General features: G+C 39.0%; 1 protein-coding gene and 1 pseudogene across 1 annotated transcript in view; one reads left to right on the forward strand and one right to left on the reverse strand.

The window, feature by feature from the left end:
- The window catches only part of LOC118830187 (cytochrome P450 3A24-like), a 64615-nt gene that overhangs the window by 35149 nt on the left and 5964 nt on the right, over positions 1-23502 (reverse strand). The window contains exons 2-4 of the mRNA XM_036737097.1: positions 12113-12206; positions 9878-9930; positions 4727-4826 (exon numbers count right to left, since the gene is read on the reverse strand). Coding sequence (XP_036592992.1) covers positions 4727-4826; positions 9878-9930; positions 12113-12206 — 247 coding nt within the window. The remainder of the gene's footprint in view (positions 1-4726; positions 4827-9877; positions 9931-12112; positions 12207-23502) is intronic.
- On the forward strand, positions 21016-21778 carry LOC118830198 (annotated as a pseudogene).

A 23502-nucleotide genomic window follows, 5' to 3' on the forward strand; every position in this document is an offset into this window, starting at 1 on the left:
CACTCCTCCTTCCCCAAGAACCCCCAACCCGGACTGGACTTAGATCTTCAGCAGGCTCTGCACTCCTGCTCTGATTTGCCACTTAATTCCTCCCACCAATTGGACCTGGGGCCAGAAGCAACTGCAGCTGTACTTCAGTAACTGCACCACCTCTGCTGTCCCCAGGGCAGTGGCTGAACCATGAACTCCTTCCACTCTGTCCCCGCAGCTTTTCCCACTAACCTTCTCTGTTGTCTTTGGTGTTTGTGGGTTGAGAAATCTGGTAACTGTCACAGCTCACTGATTCAGGGCGCTAGGGCCCATTCCGCCCAGCTCCTGGTTTGGTCTGGTTGGTCCTGCCGCTGCTCCCTTTGGGCTCTGCTCCACTCCACTCCCAGCTCCATGTGTGATAGACCTCGCCCAGTGACCATCCAGGTTATCCTAGGCTGGAGCCCTGCTTGCCTCTGCTGTTTTGTGGGTTCGGCAGTTCTAGAATTTGTTCAGAGCCATTTCTTTATAGGTTTTTGGAGGGACCTGGCGGGGAGCTCAAGCAAGTCCCTGCTTTCCAGCCACTATCTTGGCTGCATCCCCCTATCTCCCTCTTTCTTATAAGCTCTACAATTATTAATAGGAATGTTAGACATACATTTTACATTTTATGTTATATAAAAAGTAAGCAGTTTGTTCTTGTAAATCCCTTATAGTCAATCTTTGGTATGTGCCTAATGTGTCTCTTAGTTCTTGTATGTTGAATCTTCTATTAAGTTGAGGATTTTTTTTTTACAAAGTCTTGAAAGTCTGGGACTTTGTCAAATGTCCATGTTTTCATTAAAGATAATAATGAAATTTGAAGGGTATGATATATTCAGCTGGAGCCCCAAGTCTTTTTTACTTCGATATATTGTGTTCCAAGACCTGCGGTCCTTTAATGTCTCTGCTGCTAGGTCTTGTGTAATTCTCATTGTGACACCATCATATTTAAATTGTTTTAAGCTTGATACTTTTAATATTTTATCCTTGATATGGGGATTTTGTAATTTGACTATGATGTTCCTATGAGTTTTCCTCATAGGATCTCTTTTAAGTGGTGTTTGATGCATTTTCTCTTTTTCCACTTCCTTATCTTGTTCTAATGCTGCAGGACAATTTTCTTTAATTATTTCTTGTATTATTGTATCCAGATTTTTTTGATAATAACTTTCAGTTACTCTGATTATTTTTATATTTTCTCTTCTTGATTTATTCCACAAATCTGTCATTTTTCTTATAAGATGTTTCACTTTCTCTTCTATTTTTTCATAATTCATGTTCTGTTTATTTCTTGATCTCTTATAATTTCAGTGGCTTCACTTTGCCCAATTCTAATTTTCAAAGTGTCATTGTCCTCCTTGAGATTGGGAATCTCCTTTTTGATTTTCCTTTCATCACCTTCTTGTTTTTCTTGGATTATTTTTATTTTTTTATTTTTTAGTTTTTCCTCCATCTCTTCTCATTTGATTTTTAAAAGTCTTTTTTTTAAGATCTATTCTTCTTTTTGGACAAGTGACCACTTAACGTTGCTCTTTGGGATCACTTTACTTCAATGTCCTTCTCTGAAGGTGAACCCAGGTCATCTCTACTCCCTTAATAGGTTTCTATGGTTAGATTCTTTCTCCTTCGCCTATGCATTTTTTATGATAATAACTTGATTTTTAATCACCTCTAGCCCTGGGGTACAGGAAATGGTGCCTCTTGCCACAGATCTTCAGTTCCCTCTACCGTGGAACCAAAGTCAAACCTCCAACCTCCTGTAAGTGCCCACAACCAGGGGCTTTCTGCCCCACTGCTTCTACGCTTACCTGGCGTGTGTTGATTCTTTCTCACCCCCACTACTCTTCACAGAACAGCTGGGTCTGGCATTCCTTATCAGTAGAGGTTCCTGCAATCTTCCTGGGCCCAAATGCGTGACTCCCCTCAGTATCCTGGGGTAAAAAGTTCAAGTAACTAGGGCTGAGGCAGTCTCCGAAACCAACTAACCCCAGGGCTTGCCGCTTGTTCTTAAAACAGAACCTACCCTGGAGGTGTTTACTACTCACCAGAACCAAACCCAGTCCTGGGGTTCTTCTTCAGATCTTCTCAGACTATCCCTGGAAGATCCTGGTTGGGCCCCTATTCTTCTTTGTCTCCACACCATTTTGTTCACCCTAAAGTACTATTTTAACTCTTTTGTGGGGGAAAATCTTGAAAGCTTGGAATTTTCTGACCTACTCTGCCATCTTCCCAGAATCCTCGCAGAAATGGTTTTATCAAGGTCAGGTAGTCCTTGAACTGGTAAGGGCGGCACCATCCTTCCCCATGGGTTCACAGAGTCATCTTCAACTCCTGATACTCTCTCATCTTCCTATCCAACCAGTTATCCAGTCTTGCAGATTCCATTTCCATATCTTTCCCCTTTTTCCCCTTTAGCTCTTTCATAAAACCACCACTCCAGTTCTGGCCCTGCATTACCTCTTACAGGACAGGAGTATTATAATAATCTCATCATTGGTCTCCCTCTCTCAGATGTCGCCTCTCTCCAATCCATCATCCACCCAACTTCCAAAGGGATAGTCCTAAAGCACAGGTCTGAATGTGTAACTCTTCTGCTTAATAAATTTCAATAAATAAATTCCCTATTATGTCTAAGATTCAAATGAACCCTTCTGCTTGGCATTCAATGCCCTTTACAAATTGACCCCAACTAACCTTTACAATTTTATCATTCATTGCCTCTCTTCACAATAAATGGACATCCCGGGTCCTTGAACCTTCCCTGATCATGCCTTTGCACAGATGGTCCCTCATGCCTGATATGCACTCCTTCCTTACCACTATCAGAATCGTGAGCATCCTTCCAAGATCAGCCCAAACTCTACTTCTTAGATTAGACTTATTCTGATCTCCTTTGCTGATAGGGCCTCAAACTTCCCACATCCTGCTAATTACCTTGCATTTATTTTGTATACACTTATACACATACATGTCATTTCCCCCAATAGAATGGGAGCTCCTTGAGGCCAGGGACTGGTTAATTTTTGTCTATGTATCCTTGGCAGCCAGCAAAAGGTAAGTGGTCAATTAATGCTTATTGATGGAGTTTGAAAACCTGAGTTTTTAGAAGCATTAACTATCTAGCTGGCTTTAACATGCATATCTTTGGCATATATAGATATTAGTCATATTGTCAAGAGAGAAACTGAACAAAAGGAAAAAATTATGAAAAAATAAAGTGAAAAATAGTGTGCTTCAATCTGCACTTAGACTCCATCAGTTCTTTCTCTGGATATGGATAGCATTTTCCATCATGAACCTTTTAGAATTGTCTTGGATCATTGTACTGCTGAGAAGAACTAACTCAATCAGAGTTGATCATCACACAGTGTTCCTGTTACTGCATACAATTTTACATATCTTACTTTAATTTTTTACTGCTACTTAGATTTTTATAATAATTTTCGATCTCACTGGATAGTCTTTGCATCATTGCAATGCAGGCTAAGTATATCTATCTCCGTTGGACAAAACTAAGAAGAGAAAGATTATATAAGTGGCCAAAGGTCTCACAGAGCAGGGACAGAAACCCAGGTTTCCTGACTCCCACCACAGCATTCTTTTCACTGGACCACAAGGAAGACAGCTGACCAGTAATGTGATAAATCATGCATGGGTTAAATTCTCTAGAAAATAATTCAGCATCCAAAATATTTCAAAGCCCATTTAATGTTTATATTACTTGTAGGGCTGGGCCAGGGCAAAATTACAAATTAGGGAAAGTTTTCTCTGTAGTATCTTCCTCATTCTCAACTCAGTATCCTTCTCTCCCAAACCCTGATCCTGCGTCCAATTTCTATTGGGTCTCCATTTTAGCTAGCTGCACATTAATCCCCAAAATGGTATTAGCTGATATGGCTTCAGGTATTTCCCTCTCCCAGCAGCAGTTTGTATGTCTTAATAGAAGCATTCTGGAAAATGGAAAAGCCTTCAAGACCGGAGGGAAATAATCATAAATCATAAATGGTAGAATTTTAGACACTGAGGTAGGAGGCATGGGGAAATATATTCTGGAATGGGGAGAAGGTTACCTTCCTGGTGCCCAGCAGACTATGATACATGGGTACTATGTCTTGGGTTCACAGGCAGATTCATGAGTAGAATCACCTATTGACACTTGTGGTGTGGCACAGGTGTTTTGGCGAGGGTCAATTTTTATCTTTTAAAAAATGATGACACTTTGGCCATGGCACTCTCACACTGAGCTGCCTCAATTGTGTTACCTTCATCATGCAACCTGCTCTAGTCAATAGAAGTTATTATTGTCACCAAAATCCTGGCTTTTGTTCCATATCTGAATATTGTTTTGTAATACAGACATAAGACCATGCTTTATTTTCTGAAAAGCAATGGCAGTTCCCAGGTGCCACTAAACATGCTCTAATTCTGGCTTCCTTTTAAAGTTTCTGGCTATGTTCTTCATGATGGATCAAGTCACTAGAGCAAAATATAACTATTTAGAAAGGGCTTTGTACATGTTATTTAATAAATGATCACTTCAGCCCCTCTAGAACATGATCAATCTTCAATCTTAGGGAAAGTAGCCAACATAGTAACAAAAGAAGATTTTGAAGCAAAGATGCCAAGGTTTCCTGAGAACTGGAAAGCTTAGGTTAGAGCGCTGAATGGCATTGAGCCAAGAAGAATCCTGATGTATCTCTATCTACCAATAACTTACCCGATGGTTAGTGAAGAGTGTGTAAAACTCTTTCACTAGAACTATTTTGATGAAGGCTGGATCCAGAGTGGCTAAGATAGGCAGTCTGCCATCATAAAACCTATAAAGAGCATTAAGATAGAGAAAATTAAATTTTTTTTCCAGAGATCTGCACAGAAAGTTGGCTTCTTAAGTCAACAAATCAATATATCTGCCTTTGGAATGTTCGATCTCCTTGAAGCTAGATGGTAAAATATTCACCACCACTACCCTTTCCCTCCCCTTCCTCCCTCCTACCCCAGTTACAATATGTATTTTACAGTCATAGATAAAGAGATAGAAGGAACCTCAGAGAAAGTCCATCTAATCTAATCCCCTGATTTTATGAATGACGAAACTCGGGTAAAGAAATATTAAGGGACTTGCCTAAGATCAAACCAGTACCATGCATCAAAGGCAGGATTGGAAACCAGATTCTCTGACTTCATAGCCAGTTCTCTTTCTATTGAACCACACAGTCTCCATGCTGTAATGGCTACAATTCAACAAAACTTCATCATTATGTAGAAATACTCAATCACTGTCAAATCCCCTATCAAGCTAGGAAAACCTTTGAGTCTGGCTATAAATTATGGGTCTGCTATGCAAGGATGAGCCTGGCTTAGCTTGGAGAGACCCATCACTAAAGAGTTGGCTACCAGTTGATGATTTTTTCATCCAGGGAAATTCTAGAGACCATACAAGACTGATAAACAACAAAACCCGAGACTACAAATGTGTGGTGATAATTGTCAGTGGAAGGAGTCCATAACTCATAGTCCCTGATTCAATGCTATTCCAATGACCACATATGTTGACCTCTAAACCAAAGGGTTCTTAACCTAAATTTTATGAATTTATTTTTTTAAATACTTTGATATTTTAAAATTTTCAGTATTTCAGTATAATTAGATTCTTTTATAATCCATGCATTTTATTTTATTTATTTAAAAATGTTATTATGAGGAACAGTCCATAGGCTTTGCCACACTACCATAGGGATCCATAAAGCCTAAAAGGAGGCTAAGAACTCTCTGCTCCAAGAGAAAAATAGTTCCCATTCCCATAGTCCTTTAAGGTTTCCAAAAGTGGCCTGAACTTGTGAATCACAATACTTTAATTCAAATCTCACCTCTGATTCTATTAGCCATATGATCTTTGCCAAGTGGATCCTCATCTATAAAATTAATGTGTCAAGACTAGATGAGCTACAAGGTCTCTCCTGGCTCTAAATCTAAGATCTCATGAACCCTGTAAAGTAGGTGGTGAAAGCTGTCCATAAGGGATATGCCAAAGATGGAGGTAGTGCCCTCAAATTCATGACACAGTGGAAGGATTCCTTGATTTTAAATCATTGGACCTGGATTCAAATTCTGACTCTGACACTAATGAGCTGTCTCAGGCAAGTTACTTAAGCTCTCTGGGTCTGTTTCCTCATCTTTAAAATGAAGAATTGGACTAGATAACCTCTGAGATCCCTTCCAATAATTTAATTAAAGAGAAATACAATAATGAGAAAACATATAAAAACCTAGGAGATATAGCAAAAGCAGTAATCAGAAGAAATTTAAATGCTCATTTCAATAAAATAGAGATGGAGCAGACCAATGAATTGGGCATGAAATTTAAAAAATCTATAAAAAGAACAAACCTAAAAACCCCCAACTAAAAACTAACTTGGAAATCCTAAAAATTAAACATGAAACTAATAAAATTAAGTGGAAAAAACATTAAATTAATAAAAAAATTAGGAGTTAGTTTTATGAAGAAAAAACAATGAAATAAACTACTACTTAATACAATTTTAAAAAGAGAAGAAAACCAAATCACTAGTATTAAAAATGAACAGGATGGATATACCAATGATGATGATAAAAAAGGAATTATAAGGAGTTGTTTTGCCTAATTATACACCAACGAATTTAAAAGTTTAAGTGAAATATAAACGACCTAGAAAAGCAGAAGAGGAAATAGAATATCTAAATAGAACAATTTTAGAAAAGGGAATTGAAGAGGCCATAAATGAGCTTCCTAAGAAAAATGCACCAGGATCATATGGATTTACAAGTGAATTCTATCAAACATTTAAACACCAACTAATTTCAATATAAAATAAATTATTTTGACTAATAGGCAAAGAAGGGGTCCTACCAAATTCCTTTTATGAAACTACTATGATACTGACACCTAAACCAGGAAGACTAAAGGGGAGAAAGAAAATTGTAGACCAATTTCATTAATGAATATGGATACAAAAATTCTAAATTGAATACTAGCTAAAAGATTACAACAATATATTGCAAAGATTATTCATCATGCCAAAGCAGAATTTATAACAGGAATGCAGAGATTGTTTAATATAAGCAAAATTATTCACATAATTGTTATCATTATATTGTCAACATGGTATTATGTTAACATATTATTGTGCTATTAATATAATTATTATCAATAATAGAGGAATAAAAATAATATGGTCATATCAATAGATGCAGAAAAAGCTTTTGATGAAGTTCAACACTGATTTCCATTAAAATTCTTGAAAGTGTGGGTATAATGGGTATTTTCCCTTAAACTGATAAAAAGTTATTCATCTAAAACTACCAGCAAGCATTATTTGTAATGGGGATGAATTAGAAGCATTCCAGTAAGACCAAGTGTGAAATTAGAATGACCACTATCACCAATATTATTCACTAATGTAGTGGAAATCCTAACAATAGTAATAAAAGAATAGAAGAAATCAGAATAAGAATCAGAAAGAATCACCTTTTGCAGATGATATGATGATATACTTGGAAAATCCTAAAGACTCAACTAGAAAGTTAGTTGAAACAATAAATAATTTTAAGAAAGTATCAGGATATAAAGTAAATATAATATATATGTAAATATATATAAAGTAAATCCATATAAGTCATCAGAATTGCTATATATCACAAACTAAACCCTACAAGAAGAAATAGTAAGAGATGCCCCGCTTAAAGTACCTCTAGATATTATAAAATACCTGAGAGTCTACCTGCCAAAACAAACCAGGGAACAATAGGAACAAAATTATAAAAAAAATTATACAAATAAAATAAGATTTAAATAATTGGAGATGTATCAATTATCCCTGGGTAGAAAGGGCCAACAGAATAAAAAAAAGACAAGTTTACCTATATTAATTCATATATTCAATAACACCCCAGCTAAAGTACTCAAAATTTTTTTTACTGAATTAGAAAATATAATAGCAAGATTTATTTGGAAGAACAAAAGGTCAAAAATATTAAAGGAACTAATCACAAAAAATATAAAGAAAGAAATCCTAGATCTTAAGCTGTATTATAAGGCTGGGATTATCAAAACCATCTGGTACTGGCCCAGAAATAGAAAGGTAGATCAGTAGAACAGAGTAGGCATATAATTTATTACAGCAAATACATATAGTAACCTTGTGTTTAACAAGTATAAAGACAAGTTGGAAAATAAGAATTTATTGGGTAAAAACTGTTCAGAAAGCTGGAAAGCAGTCTGGCAGAAACTGAGCATAGACCAATATTTTACACTATTTACCAAGATATGGTCAAAATGGATACATGACCTATATATAGAGAGATTTCAAGGAAATGTTGAGAAAAAGGAACATATTACCTATTAGACTAATGGATGGATGAATAATTTATGAAAAAAGCAATATAGGTGTAAAATGGATAATTTTGATTACACTAAAGTAAAAAGATTTTGTCCAAATAAAACAAATGCAACCAAGATCAAAAACTTGTCAAATCTATAAAAATACTAGTCATTTCCCAAATGATAAATGGTCAGAGGCTATGAACCAGAAATTTTCCAATGATTTATAGTCAAATGAAAAAAAGCTCTAAGTCCCTATTGATTAAATAAATGCAAAATAAAATAACCTTGAGATATCATTTTATCCCTTCCACATCGGCTAAAAAAAGATTGAAAGAGGAAGTGACTAACATTGGAGGGGAAATGGAAAAATTGAGACACTAATTCACTGTTGGTGAAACTGTGAACTGATCCAAAAATTTTGGAATTATACCCAAAGAATTATTAAACTATCTATACCCTTAGACCCAGCAACACCACTGTTAGGTCTGTTTCCCAAGATGATTGGGGGCAAAGGAAAAGAGCCTATATATTCTGAAACATTTATAGCAGCTCTCTTTGTGGTGGCAAAGAACTGGAAATTGAAGGGATGCCTGTCAATTGGGCAATGGCTGAACAAGTTCTGGTATATGATCCCCTGATGGAATACTACTGTGCTATAAGAAATGATAACACATACACATACACATGCACATGCACATGAACATGCACGTGCACATGCACATACACATACACATACATATTTGTGTCTAATGGTAACCATCTCCAGGGTGAGGGAAGGAGAGGAAAGAAAAAAGGAAAAAAGTTGTATGATAACTTTATTATATATTTAACACATAATATATTAGCAATCTCAAGTACCAAAAAAAAAAAGGAAAAACTGGCCTTTGCTGAAACAATTGTGCCCCAGCCTAAGCGGTGGTTTTCAACAAGGATTCTGCTCCTCACTTGCTGGTATAACTGATGACATCTGTCCTCATCTCTACACAGAGCCCTCCCTTCTCCCTCAGGATACAGTGTGCTTGGAGTCATATCCTTAGTTGTAGCTGTTAATTGTCTCATTATTATAGGATCATAGGATCATAGGATTCAGAGATGGACAGGTGATCAGAGATTATCTATTCAACCTCTCTTATTTTACAGAGCTGGAAACTGAGGCCTGAGGAGGGAAAGTGACTATCTGACTGTCCACAATCATGCAGGCAATGAGACACAGGGCTGGGATTCAAACCCAGGGCCCAACTTCAAATCCAGTGCTATTTCCACAATGCCATTCTACAGCCACATCACCTGTTTATTGAATTCCTTCTTATCTTTTAAGGAGAAACACAAACATCACCTCTTCCTTGCCTTCCTGCCAAACTTAACAAACAACCTTTCCTGTTGTCCCTCACACAGAACTTGCCATGTAACTCTCCAATGAATTTAGACAGTAACATAGTGTCAGACATATCTGTGTTTGTATCTTAGATTATGAGCTCTATGTGGGTAGGGACTATCTTTTATACTCACCCCCACATTTTGCCATATTTCTTAAAACATTTCTGGTCAAACTTGAAAATTCCCTGAAAAACAATTAGAGCAGATTAGACAATGGGAAGGATACAGATTCACTGCACTGGCACAATGAGCATTATATCAAGGGCACCAGAAATGCTTGAGCCGGAGTCGTCATCTGGTCTAACAACCTTGTTACCTAGAGAGGGGGGAACACTCAAGGAAAAACATTCTAAGTTCCCCAGGATCTTCATAAATGGCTTCAGTAGGAAATGAGAGAGGAAGTCAAGAACTGCCTTACTCGTTTCTCGCCTAGCATAGGATTTGATTTTTTAATTTTTTTTTTAAAATGGTCTTCAACAACAAGTTTTTTTTTAATTTATCTGTCCTACTCACTACCTCGTCCCACTGAGAAAATTGAAAAAAAATTGACTGAATAAATATTTACATACTTCAGCAAAAGAGATTCCCACCTTAGCCATAAAAAAGGATTTAAAAATGAAATGGGCTTACAGATCATCTAGGTCAGGGGTTCTTAATGTGGGGTACATGAATTTGTATTAAAAATATTTGATAATTGCTTTTTAATATAATTGGTTTCCATTCTAATATCATATATTTTATTTTCTGTCTTTAGACACAGTATTCTGAGGATGAAGCTACAGACTTCACCAGATTGCCAAAAAGGACCATCACACAGACACACACACACACAAATTAAGAATCCCTGGTTTAGACTAACCTCTTAATTTTACTGAGGGAGGCAAGAACCCATGTATTTCTGTGGGGCCCTGTAATGATTAGCATTGGTACAGAATACAAACGGCCAGTTTAATCCACAAATGGACACATGTCAGCAATGGAAAGATCATTAGAGAGATAAGTGCTAAGTCAGATCTGTGCCCAGCACAGAGGGTCCAGAATGTAGCAGGTATATATAGTAGTAAACCGAGGAACAGTCTCTGAGTGAGGAAGCCCTGGATTCAAGTCCCACCTCTGACACAAACTGATTGGGTGGCCCAAGAAAAGTGTACTCTTCATCTCAGTGCCCTGGGAAACTCACTGAAACTGAATTTGGAGAGTGGATATGGATCTGCGTTAATAGAGGGCGTTTTTCCCAAGGAGCTCCTTATGCCAATAAAATCACAGTTCTGGTCTCCTACTCAAAAATCTAAAAAGCTTAGAGGATAGAAAGTATAACACAGTGTACTAAAAAGCAGGAATTCAGAGGTTCTTTGCTTTACCTCCATTTGATAGTGGGAGCTCTGAGATATCTTTATCCATGTGGATGACTGAGAAGATGATGAAGGAAGAAAGAATGATAGGATCAGATGTTTGGAGCTACAAGGGACCTCAGAGGCCATCAAGTCCAACTTCTCATTTTACAAATGAGGAAAGAGAGGCACAAGGTCACACAAGTATTAAGAGTCTGGGGAGAAATCTGAACCAAGATTTTATTGACTCCAAGCCCAATTATCTCCAACAACTGTCCACATTCATATTCTGCTTTAAGTTTTATAAATTTACTTTACTATTGTAAATTTCACTCCATGTTATGGAGAGGTAAAGAGTGAAAAGCATTTTATCATTGCATTTCATAGGTGAGCAAGGAGAGAATAAGAGAGGTTACAGTGACTGACTTTTTTTTGGTCTATTAGTCACATCCGACTCTTCACAACTCCATTTGAGATTTTCTTGGCAAAGATACTGGAGTCGTTTACCATTTCCTTCCCCAACTCATTTCACAGATGAGAAAACAGAGGCAAACAGGGTTAAATGGTTTACTCATTCATGGTCACACAGTAAGTATCTGAGGCTGAATTTGAACTTGCTTCATCCTGACTCCAGGAGCAGCAGTATTCCATCTATCTGCTATCTATCTGCCCTTTGGTACTGATTGGCTTAGGGCTAAAAAGCCAGCATGAGGCAGAGTCATATACCACTTCTACCATTATACCATGCTGACTCCAGATAATCAAATGCTGGTGTGGGTCAAGAAATTAGCCTTCCAATATTGCCTCTGGTTTGGATTGGGTTTTTTGTTTGTTTTGTTGAGTTTTTATTTTTTGTTTTGTTTTGGTTTTTTGTGAGATTCCTGCCTCCCTATCTCCCTGCTGCCAAATCTTCCTTTTCAAGGTTGTACAAAATAAAATGCTGGTTAAGAGATATAAAAAGTAAAGAAACAGCAGAATGGGCCCCACAATCACAACACTGATAAGGAAGGAGTTTCTTCTGTACATTTATACTCACTTTACGATATTCAAGAAATGTCCCAATGAACGGAAGAGGCCTTGGCCCAGGAATGCCCAGCTTCTTAAAAAAGCTGTATGGCCAGATTCCGTATCTGTGAGGGAAAAAAAGTTAACAAACACAGATAAATAATAATAATAGCTAGCTTTGGTTTATATTATATATGAAATGTCATTAAGTATACTATGTATGTATATAACATATAATTTATATAGGATTTCAAAATTTGCAAAGTCCTTTACAAATGCTGTCTCATTTTATCCTCACAACAGCACTGGTAGATAAATGCCAATACTATCCTCATTTTACAGTTGAAGAAATTGAGGCAGAGAAAGATTAAGAGTTGTCTAGGGTCATTAGCTTGTAAATATCTAAAGCTGGAATTTAACTCAAATGTTTCTGACTCCAGGTTCAGAGCCCTCTCTATCCACTGTGACAGCTAGCTGCCTTGTCTTTATAAACAAATTCAATAATCAAATTGCTTTTTCTTTCTTTTTTTTAAAATCTGTCATCATCTACTATGCACTGTTATTGGGGAAGTTTGGATTTTTAGTGGAATGTTTAGGTTGAAGAAAATGTTATTAAATTATAGACTTTTGAAAAATATTGAGCACAAATAAATGGTCTGTATATTTGTGTCAGGGCATGATTTCATTAATGATTGCAACTCAAGTGTAAATCCTTGGGATTAAAATTTCAACAAACTCCTAGATTGCCTTCTCTCCTTTTTCAAGTCCAGTAGAAGATTTATAGTCTTCTTCTCTACCTCAAACCCTATACCTATCTTTAGGGAATGCAATTTACATGTTGATATCTCCACAAATACATGTTACCCAGTTCATCAACCTCCTCAACACTTATGATCTTAGCTTCTCTTAGCTCTGCATGGATGTATGGGGATGGTCAGCATCACCCACAAGTACTCCTTTTCTTTTTTTAAAAAAAATATTTAATTATTTTTAGTTTTTAACATTCACTTCCACAAGATTTTGAGTTTTGAATTTTCTCTCCCACCCTCTCCTCCCCCCACCCCAAGATGGCATGCAATCTGACATAGGCTCTACTTTTACATTCACATTAAACATATTTTCACATTAGTCATGATGTACAGAAGAGTTAGAAATAATGGGAGGAACCATGAGAAAGAAGAAACAAAACAAAACAACAAAAGAAAAGGAGAGCAAATAGTATGCTTCCATACTCATTCTGACTCCAAAGTTCTTTCTCTGGATATGGATAGCATTTTCCATCCTGAGTCTTTTGGAACTAGTTTTCTTAGATCCTTGCATTGCTGAGAAGAGCTAAGTCTGTCAAGGTCACTCATCGCACAGTGTGGCCATTACTATGTACAATGTTCTCCTGGTTCTGCTCATTTCACTCTGCATCAGTTCACGTAAGTCTTTCCAGGTTTTTCTGAAGTCCCCCTGATCATCATTTCTTATAGTCCAATAGTATTCCATTACATTCATATACTACGACTTGTTCAGCCATTCCCCAATTGATGGACATCCCTTCATTTTCCAATTCTTGGCCACCACAAAAAGATCTACTTTAAATATTTTTGTACATGTGGGTCCTTGTCGCATTTACATGATCTCTCTGGAATGCAGACGTAGAAGTGGTATTGCTAGGTCAAAGGGTATGCACATTTTATAGCCATGGGACATAGTTCCAAATTGTTCTCCAGAATGATTAGATCAGATCACAACTCCACCAACAATGTGTTAGTGTTCAAATTTTCCCTCATCTTCTCCAACATTTAACATTTTCCTGTTTTGTCATGTTAGCCAATCTGATAGGTACCAGAGTTGTTTTAATTTCCATTTCTCCAATCAATACTGATTTAGAGCACTTTTCCATATGTGTATAAGGAGCTTTTAATTTCTTCATCTGAAAACTGCCTGTTCATACCCTTTGATCATTTATCAATTGGGGAATGACTTGTGTTCTTATAGATTTGACTCAGTTCTCCGTATTTTTTAGAAATGATGTCTTTACCAACATTGTCTCTACTTTCTAACCTCCCATGCACATCCTCTGGTAATTTGGATTCTGAATCTACTACTAAATTTGAACTATTCTCTCCAAGTCACAAATGATTCCGTTATTGCTAAATCCAATGGTCTTTTCTCAGTTATCATCTTTCTAGGTTTCCTCAGCATTTTACACAGTTGACCACTCCCTCCTTCTAGGCGCACTCCTGCCCAGATTTTCATGAAATTTTTGTGGTCCCTCTCCTACCAATCTGGCTGATACTTCTCAGTTTCCACTGCAAAATGATCATCCATGTCCCTCTGCTTATAAATGGGTAAAACTCAGATTTTAGTTTGCACTGTCTTCTTTTTTCTGAATTCTCTCTCTCTCTCTCTCTCTCTCTCTCTCTCTCTCTGTTATTTCTTTTTTTATTAAGATTTTTTATTTTTAGTTTACAACACTCAGTTCCGCACGATCCTGAGTTCCAGATTTTCTTCTCCCGCCCAACATAGCATGGAATTCGATATATCTTCTACTTATAACTTCACATTGAACTTATTTACACAATAGTCAAGTTGAAAAAAGAATTACTACCAATGGAATGAATCATGAGAAAGAAAAAACAAAACCAAAAAAAAAAAAACAGAAACAAAAGAGAGAAAAAAAAAAACAAAGGAAAAAAAAAAGAAAGCAAACAGTTTGCTTCAATCTACATTCAGTCTCCATAGTTCTTTCTCCAGATGTAGATATCTCTCTCCCTCATAGGTCCTTTGGAGTTGTCTTTGAACCTTGTATTGCTGAGAAGAGCTAAATCTATCAAGGTTAGTCATCACAGAATCCATGTATCTGTGGTTATGTATAGTGTTCTCCTAGTTCTGCTCCACTCACTCAGCCTTATATCGTGTAGGTTCTCTTGGTTATTTCAACAACTTCCATGATACAGCCATCATCTCTGTGTCGATTAATCCCAAGTATACCTATCTAGCTCTCATTTCTCTCAAGATCTCATCTCGCACATGAGCCCTAGACCCATAACTACGGCTGACTGCTGGACATTTCCATAGACCTATCAATCAAAACATTTGCCAAACTGGTATAGTGGGTGGGGCTGGGGTGGGGAGTGTGATTCAGAAAGTCCTAGCTTTGAATCCTTCCTTAGACACTTATTAGTCTTAAGATCCTGAAGAAATGACTCAACTTCCTTGGCCCTCAGTTTCCTCATCTCTAAAAAGAGGGAGATGGTCTAAATGACCTCTAACATTCCTTCTAGCTTTAAATCAATGATTCTATGATCTTTATGCCTAACCTCACCCCCTCCCCTCTTAACTTTCCTTTTTCTGCTGATGGAATCACCATTTTTCTAGTGACCTATGTTGTCAACCTAGTAGTCATTCCTGACTCTCTCCTCATGCTCTCCACCTTCCCTGTATCCAATCAGCTGCAAAGACATGTCAATTCTATCTTTATAACATATTTCCTTTGCATCACTTCCTCCTCACCTGCACCATAACAACTTGTTTTAACAATCTGACTAGCAGCTTCTGTGGGGGTATAAGATTCACCCACAGCCAGCACCCAGAAAGCTGACAACAGCACAGGTTCTTCTGATCTGCTTAATTAAGGGAAGCAAGGTGAAGGGGTTGACAAGCTTACTTTTAATTCAGCATTCAAATATCATTCAGTTAGTTCAATGGAAAAATCCAGCACCCTGAACTTCAAAACAAAATGCAAACAAATTACAAACATCAACAGACAGACCTTGTCTGATTCAAATCCCAACACATAGTTACCAGAGTTCAACAAAGTCTCAGCATCCGGGTTTACAAGCTGGAGGGCTCCTTAGCTACAGCTGCCTGGAGTCTCCTCATCAACACCATCTCCAGAGCCCTGCACAAATGGCTCTGTCCTCCCTTCTTATAGGGCTTCAGACATCATCAAACATCATCTGAATCACCAGAGCTCAGGCTCTGGTGATTGGTTCTTGAGTTGGCACCTCCCCTTAAGACCCTGGGAGGTTCATATCCACATGGATTATGTTAACACCTAATGGGGTTTGGGCCTGGGGCTTATCACCTAGTAAAGCTCACTGAGATAAATTGAGTCACTCAAAGAAAACAAAGGCCATTCTGGTTACACTCCACCCTTTGTTCTAGGATACAAAATCTAATCAGTCATGTATCCTAGAACATACATTGTGATCCAATTACAACGGAAACTAAAACATATCATTCATAATAAAGCAAAACATATCATTCAGTCACACTCCCAAATATTGGTTTACAATTCAGATGTGACCCACCCCTCTGTCCCAGCAAGATAATTTCTTCAATCAATCATTCCCAAAATAATTGATAACTATTCAAGTGTCCACCCCTAGGTCACAGCAAGTCAATCTCTTAAGCTCATAAAGTGTCCAAATAAAGTGCTTCTTCAGCAGCACACCGCCATGGCATGCTTTTTCCCAGTACCCTGAGGCACGGGCATGCTTCAGTTAGTAAAGTCCTAAAGCAAACAGACAAACAAATAGAGTTCTCTTGGGGATGTCTGCTCCCCAAACTGCCATTGCAGGCTTCCACGTGGCACCCAAGGTCCCAATTTCAAAGACAGAGTCCAAACAAAGTTCTTGTAGGGTCTGTTCTCCCCATTAAGTTCCAGTCCCTGGTTTCAAGTCCTGAGGATCCGCTGGGCAATAAAGCCAATAGGGTGGGGTCCCTGGGGGTCCAAGGCACTTCCCCCACCCCAACAAAACAAATCCATGCCTCCCTCCTGGATCCCAAGCAGCCCAAGCTGAAGGCACTAAAAAGGCAGACTCAGTGCCTTGCTGTAATGTTTCCATCTTGCCCAGGGCTGGACTTCAGACTCCTGGGTTCCAACTCCAGCTTGCCTCACCTGGATTCTTCTGAAATCCCGATGTAGGTGGTTCCCCATCTTTGTGCTCACCTCCCCAAAGTCAGCTGGAAAGCAGCTAACTGCTCTCACCTTTCCAAAGTTCTCATGCAGGCAGTCTATTGGATCAATATTTTGGCAGCCACTGTCTGCTTCTTCTTTCTCCTCACCAGCCCATCCTGCCAAATCTGTAGGAAGGCCATTCTCCAACTCTCCAAGGCCATTCTCCACTCCTGTTTCAAAACTCCATATACAATATAATCTCAAGACATTCACCCTTTCAGCACAGTCCTCCTGGGCCAGGCTTATCAGCTTAAGCCCTGGGAAGAAGGGATTGTCTCCTGCTCTGGGCCCCTGGGAAACCATGCCCAGCACTTCCAGGGGCCAGTTTTCCTTCAGTACTTTGGTGCTCTAGGCTGCACAGAACCATAGCCACTCCAAGTATAAAGAGCAATCCAAAAACTGGGAAACATTCAACCAATCCAGTACCCCAACACCCCATGCTTCCTTGTTAAAGCCAGATCCTGCCAACTACTCCATTTGTTTCAACAATCCCGCTACCAGCTTCTGTGGGGGTATAAGGTTCACCCACAGCCAGCACCCAGAAAGCTGACAACAGCACAGGTTCTTCTGATCTGCTTAATTAAGGAAAGCAAGGTGAAGGGGTTGACAAGCTTACTTTTAATTCAGCATTCAAATATCATTCAGTTAGTTCAAGGGAAAAAGCCAGCACCCTGAACTTCAAAACAAAATGCAAACAAATTACAAACATCAACAGACAGACCTTGTCTGATTCAAATCCCAACACATAGTTACCAGAGTTCAACAAAGTCTCAGCATTTGGGTTTACAAGCTGGAGGGCTCCTTAGCTACAGCTGCCCGGAGTCTCCTCATCAACACCATCTCCAGAGCCCCACACAAATGGCTCTGTCCTCCCTTTTTATAGGGCTTCAAACATCATCAAACATCATCTGAATCACCAGAGCTCAGGCTAATGGGGTTTGGGCCTGGGGCTTAGCACCTAGTAAAGCTCACTGAGATAAATTGAGTCACTCAAAGAAAACAAAGGCCATTCTGGTTACACAACTATAGGTCAGCACTTCTTGTTTGGACAACTCTACCAGCCTTCTCATGGATCTCCACTAATAGACCTGCGAAATAGGTACTGGGGAGAATGCACTAGCTCTGGAGAAGCAGGATCTGGGCTCAAATGCCAGCTCTGGTATTTACTGCCTGTGTGACCTTAGGCAAATTACTGGATCTCTCTCTACTGCAGTTTCCTTACCTATAAAACAAGCTTCCTTTCAAGTAGGGTTTGGTTCATTTTTCTCGTTGTATTCCTAGACCTGGCACAGTGCCTGGCACATAGCAGGTGCTTAATTGATCAATTCTGAAATCTCTTTCAACTCTATATTTATGAACTATGGAAGAATGGGTAGAAAGTGAGAAAGAGCAAATTCCAAGCACTGGGAACAGTGTTAGAAAAGGTAGATACAGATATTGGGCACATTTGAGGACAAAGAGCAGTATGAAATAAGGCTGGAAAGGTAGGGTTATCAATGCCAGGTTGTGAAGGGCCTTGAATACTAAGCAAAGGAGTTTGAACTTATTCCAGAAGTAGTAGGGAACCAATGAAGATTTTTTCAGGAGGAGTGCCATAACCAACTTATGTATAAGGAAGACTTTTCTGGAAGAGGTATGAAGAATGGGTGCAGTTGGGGAATAGAACTGGGAAAGACTCTGTGAAGGCTATTACTGTCCAAGTGAGTAGTAATTAGAGATGGTCCAAGGTAGTGGCAGTGGGAATACAGAGAATGGGATGGATGGATGGATGGATAGATTGAGAAGAGGCAGAAATGACAGGACTTGCCAACTTATCGCATTTGAGAGGTGAGACAGAAGAATGAAAATTAACACAATATCCTTAGACTCCCATTCTATTCCCAAACTTCATCCTCATCCCTATGCCCCTGCCCCCACTCAGGCAGATAATTTGCCTTTCTGATTTTCTGATCTCTAGGCCATCCAATATTAATTATTTTTTCATTTTCCTCTCACTAAATTCCTCAAAATTGCTACTTCTCTCCATCCATCTTCTTTTTCTTCTTCCATTTCTCTGAGTAATATGCCTCTAGCTCCTTTCTTGTTGTTGTCATTCATGTCTGACTCTCTGTGACCATTTTAGGGCCTTTCTTGGCAAAGATAGTGGAGTGGTTTGCCTTGTCTTTCTCAACCTCATTTTATAGATGAGGAAACTAAAGCAAATAGGGATCACGTGACTTGCCCACGGTCACATACCAGGTAAATGTCCAAGATCAGATGTGAATTCATGTCTTCCTGACTGCAAACCTGGCTCTAAATCCATTGAGTCACCTACCTGCCTCCATGCTTCCTTGCCAATGCTAACTGAGTTCCCATACCCTCAAACCAAATGAAACCAATGGAGTTGATCTCAGTAAGTGGATAGCATTATACAGGGGAAAATGCACTTGCTCTGAAGCTAGAGGATATGGGTTCAAATTTCATTTTTAATGTTTACTACTTGTATGATGTTGGACAAATCATTTAACTTCCCTGCAATCTAGTTTTCTCAGCTGTAAAATGAGAGATCATAGAATCATAGGACCAAAGTTGGAAAGGACCTCAAAGTCCCCTTCATTTTAGAGATGAGGAAATTGAGGCATAGGCAAGTTAAGTGACTTGACTAGGGTCACATGGGCAGAAAACTTTGGAAGAGGGATTGGAAACCAGGATTAAGGTAGGGGGAATTAGATGACCTAGGAGGTACCTCCTAGCTTTGGATCTATAAACCTATGGCTTCAGGTTTCCTCAAGAACTCATTCTAATAGTTGTAGAAGTTCTTAATCTGGGGTTTGTGAACTTGATTTTGTAAAATATTTTAATAACTATGTTTCATATAACTAGTTTACCTTAGAAGTTTATGTATTTCATTTTATGCATTTAAAAGCAACATTCTGAGAAGTGTTCACTATTTTGCCAAAAAGAACCATCAAAAGGTTAAGGACCCCTACATTAGTTACTCCCTCTATTTCTTGCATCTTCAATCCCTATATCTCCACTAGTTTCACAATCCTACTACTATCAATAAAACTAGACATTTATATTGCCCTTTAAAGTCTACAAAGCACTTTACAAGACCCTCTATAAAATAAATAAAATTCCCTTTCCTCAAGGAACTTACATTTTCCTGGAGCGAAACAATCAATATGCAAGTAAATGCAAAATAATTTTCTATATTTCTGAATGAACCCCCTGTCTCCATTGTTTTCTCTCTTCTTTTAGCATAATGACCTCACCTACACTTATGACTTCAGTTACATAGGATCCTATGGTTGAGGTTGAGGTAGCTGTGTGGTACAGTGGATGGAACATCAGACCTGGAGTCAGGGAGCCCCTGTTCAAATCCTGCCTCAGAAGCTAGCTGAGTCACCCTGGGTGTGTCACTTAACCTATGCTTCCCTCAGCTTCCTCATCTGTAAAATGTGTATAATAATGACGCCTGTCTCCCAGGGTTGCTGTGAGGAGTAAATGAGATATTTGTTAAGCATTTAGCACAGTGCCTGGCACATAGCATGGGGAGGGACAGCAGGGAGAGAAAGATCAGTTGGTGTTGTGTTGAAGGAGTAATTAGGTAGAGATGTTCACTGCTGCTCATTAGTCATACTAGAGTAGTTCGCCATTTACTTCTCTGTCTCATTTTACAGATGAAGAAACTGAGGCAAAAAGGGTTAAGTGACTTGCCCAAGGTCACACAGCTAGTCAGTATCTGAGGCTAGATTTGAATTCAGGTCTTCCTGATTCCAGGCCCAGTCCTCTATCCACTGTACCACCTAGCTACCCAGGAGATGTTCTATACACTATAGCAAATCCAGAACTAAGATAAGGGCTAGGGAAATTGGGAATTTATTCATGTAAGTAAAGGACGGCATCAGGTTATGACGGCAAGAATAAATGCTTAAGAGTACGTATTAGCCTGTGTGCCAGTGTCCTCGATACCCACTGCCCCAACCCTCCACTCTGTCATGGATGCCTACAAACTGGTGCTGATCCAGCATGGAGAGAGTGCCTGGAACCTGGAGAACCACTTCAGTGGGTGGTACAACGTGAATCTGAGCCCCGCCGGGCACAAGGAGGCCAAGTACGGCAGCCAAGCACTGCAAGATGCTGGCTAAGAATTTAATATCTTCTTCACCTCTGTCCAGAAGACAGCAACTCATACCCTTCAGACAGTACTAGATGCCATTGACCAGATGTGGTTGCTGTAGTGAGGACTTGGCACCTCAATGAGCAACACTATGGAGGTCTGACAGGCATCAACAAAGCAGAGACAGCTGCTAAGCATGGTGAGGCCCAGGTGAAGATCTGACAACAATCCTACAACATCCCACCACCTCCAATGGAGCCTGACCACCCTTCTATAGCAACATCAGCAAAGACTGCTGCTATGCAGATTTGACAGAGAATCAGCTGCCTTCCTGTGAGAAACCTGAAAGAAACCATTGCCCAGGACTCTACCCTTCTGGAATAAGGAAACCATCCCCCAGATCAAGGAAGGAAAATGTGTTCTGACTGCAGCCCATGGCAATTATCTTTGAGGGAGTCAAACATCTTGAGGATCTGTCTGAAGAAGCAATCATGGAGCTGAATTTGCCTACTGGCATTCTCATTGTGTATGAGTTGGACAAGAATCTGAAGCCCATCAAGCCCATGCAGTTCCTTGAGGGTGAAGAGACCATGGGCAAAGCTATGGAGGCTGTGGCGGCCCAAGGCAAGGACAAGAAGTGAAATCAGGCTACCAGCATGTGTCAGCAGTAGCCAGGCCCTTCCCTTTCACTGTCCCCACCACATTTATCCCCTGCCTGCTCCATACACTGACCATCGTCTTAGGGATCACAAAACAGCTGCAGGTGGGGGACTGATGGTTTTTTTTCTCATTTCCTCCATATTTCAGACCAATTCTTTTCTCTCATTGCCCTTCCCCTCAACCATGTTAGTCAGAATGCCTCCAGAGAGGTTTGGCTCAGAAAAGACCTGGTAAGGGATTAGGGATGGGAACATAATAAGAAATGACCAATGTGGGGAGTTGAAAGAAGAAATTCTTCCATTTATTCCTATTTTCCAGTCCTGCCAGTAGAGCAGCCCTCTCAGAGGCTGTCGTAGGAAGCTGCCTATAACCCAAGTGGTCATTTAACAAATCATGAAAATCTTTACTTCCTCCCTAATCCAAGAACAATGGATCTGCGAGATTGAGATTATATCCTAATGTTTACTTGTTGCATTTGCTTTCACAAAAAGACCTTTCTAGGTTCCTTATGTGGAAAATATTATACTATTTTATATCATTTTTTGTAATTTCAATAAGACTCAGGGCCTGAACTACTTAACCAGAAGAAAAGCCTGATCCTAACAGTCTCTTTGTTCTCTGAGTAAGCTCAGAGATATCTCTATCTTATATCAACAAAATCCAGATGGATCATTCCTTGCTCTGTCCATGGCCATTAAGGGTGAAAACCTTGACCCCAGACACTATCTTGAATTATGTGACTTTTCCTTATCTTAATATTTTATGGGCATATACTATGTTGTGGAATGTTAATGGCAAATTAAACACAGAGATCCTGGGGTAGTAATTCCAATTGACACTCTGTCAACTATCTAATTTGTTGTATTTACAATCTATTCCATTAAGGAAAATCCTCTTCTTGTGTCATGGTTAAACATACATGGGGGTCATAAAAATGAGGTCATACAGGCTTGCTAGCTCTGCTAAAATAATGTATATAAGTTTTCTCATTGCTTTGTTCAGGCAGCCAGAGTTTATATTCTGACTCCTTGTACGTACAAGTAAGCTAGCTCTGCTATGCTTTAAGAGAAAATAATAAACAACATGGATTTTTCTATCACCTAGCTCTGTTGTTTCCTTCAACCAAATTTTCAGGTTTAACACTTATTAGTGGCTTTTGAAATTAAACTGTCCCACTTGGTAGTCATCAGAGATCTCAAGCTGTCAGAAATGGGAGAGTTCCATGATTTCTAAGGGGTGGATGAGTACATCCCATTGTGTGTTTTATAGCCCCTGTTCTGTTCTGTGGCAGTGAAATGCCCCAAGATCATATTGAAATGTGTCTCAGTGTCCCATTGCCTTGCACCTTATGTCCAGTCACCTCAGTCCTCATCAGTTTTAGCATAACTATACTAACCCTGCCCCCCTTTTCTTCGTTGTTCACTATAATAAAGGAGTGATGTGCAATAAAAAAAGAATAAATGCTTAATAAGCACTTGTTTCCTTCCTTCCTTTGTAGATCTAGAAATGGAAGAGACTTGAAAGATTCTCCTACAGCTACCCCTTAATTTTATAGATAAAGAAATTGAGACCCAAGCAAACAAAGACATATGCCCAAGATCAAACAGCTAGTAAATATCAGAGGAGGGTTATGGAGTCTTCTGACTGAGGGATCAAGGTCTCTTGCCACTATGCTCTCATACCATTCCTTACCTCCATGGTTAAA

The sequence above is a fragment of the Trichosurus vulpecula genome, chromosome 1 (genome assembly GCF_011100635.1).
Source record: "Trichosurus vulpecula isolate mTriVul1 chromosome 1, mTriVul1.pri, whole genome shotgun sequence".
Classification (NCBI taxonomy): Eukaryota; Metazoa; Chordata; class Mammalia; order Diprotodontia; family Phalangeridae; genus Trichosurus; species Trichosurus vulpecula.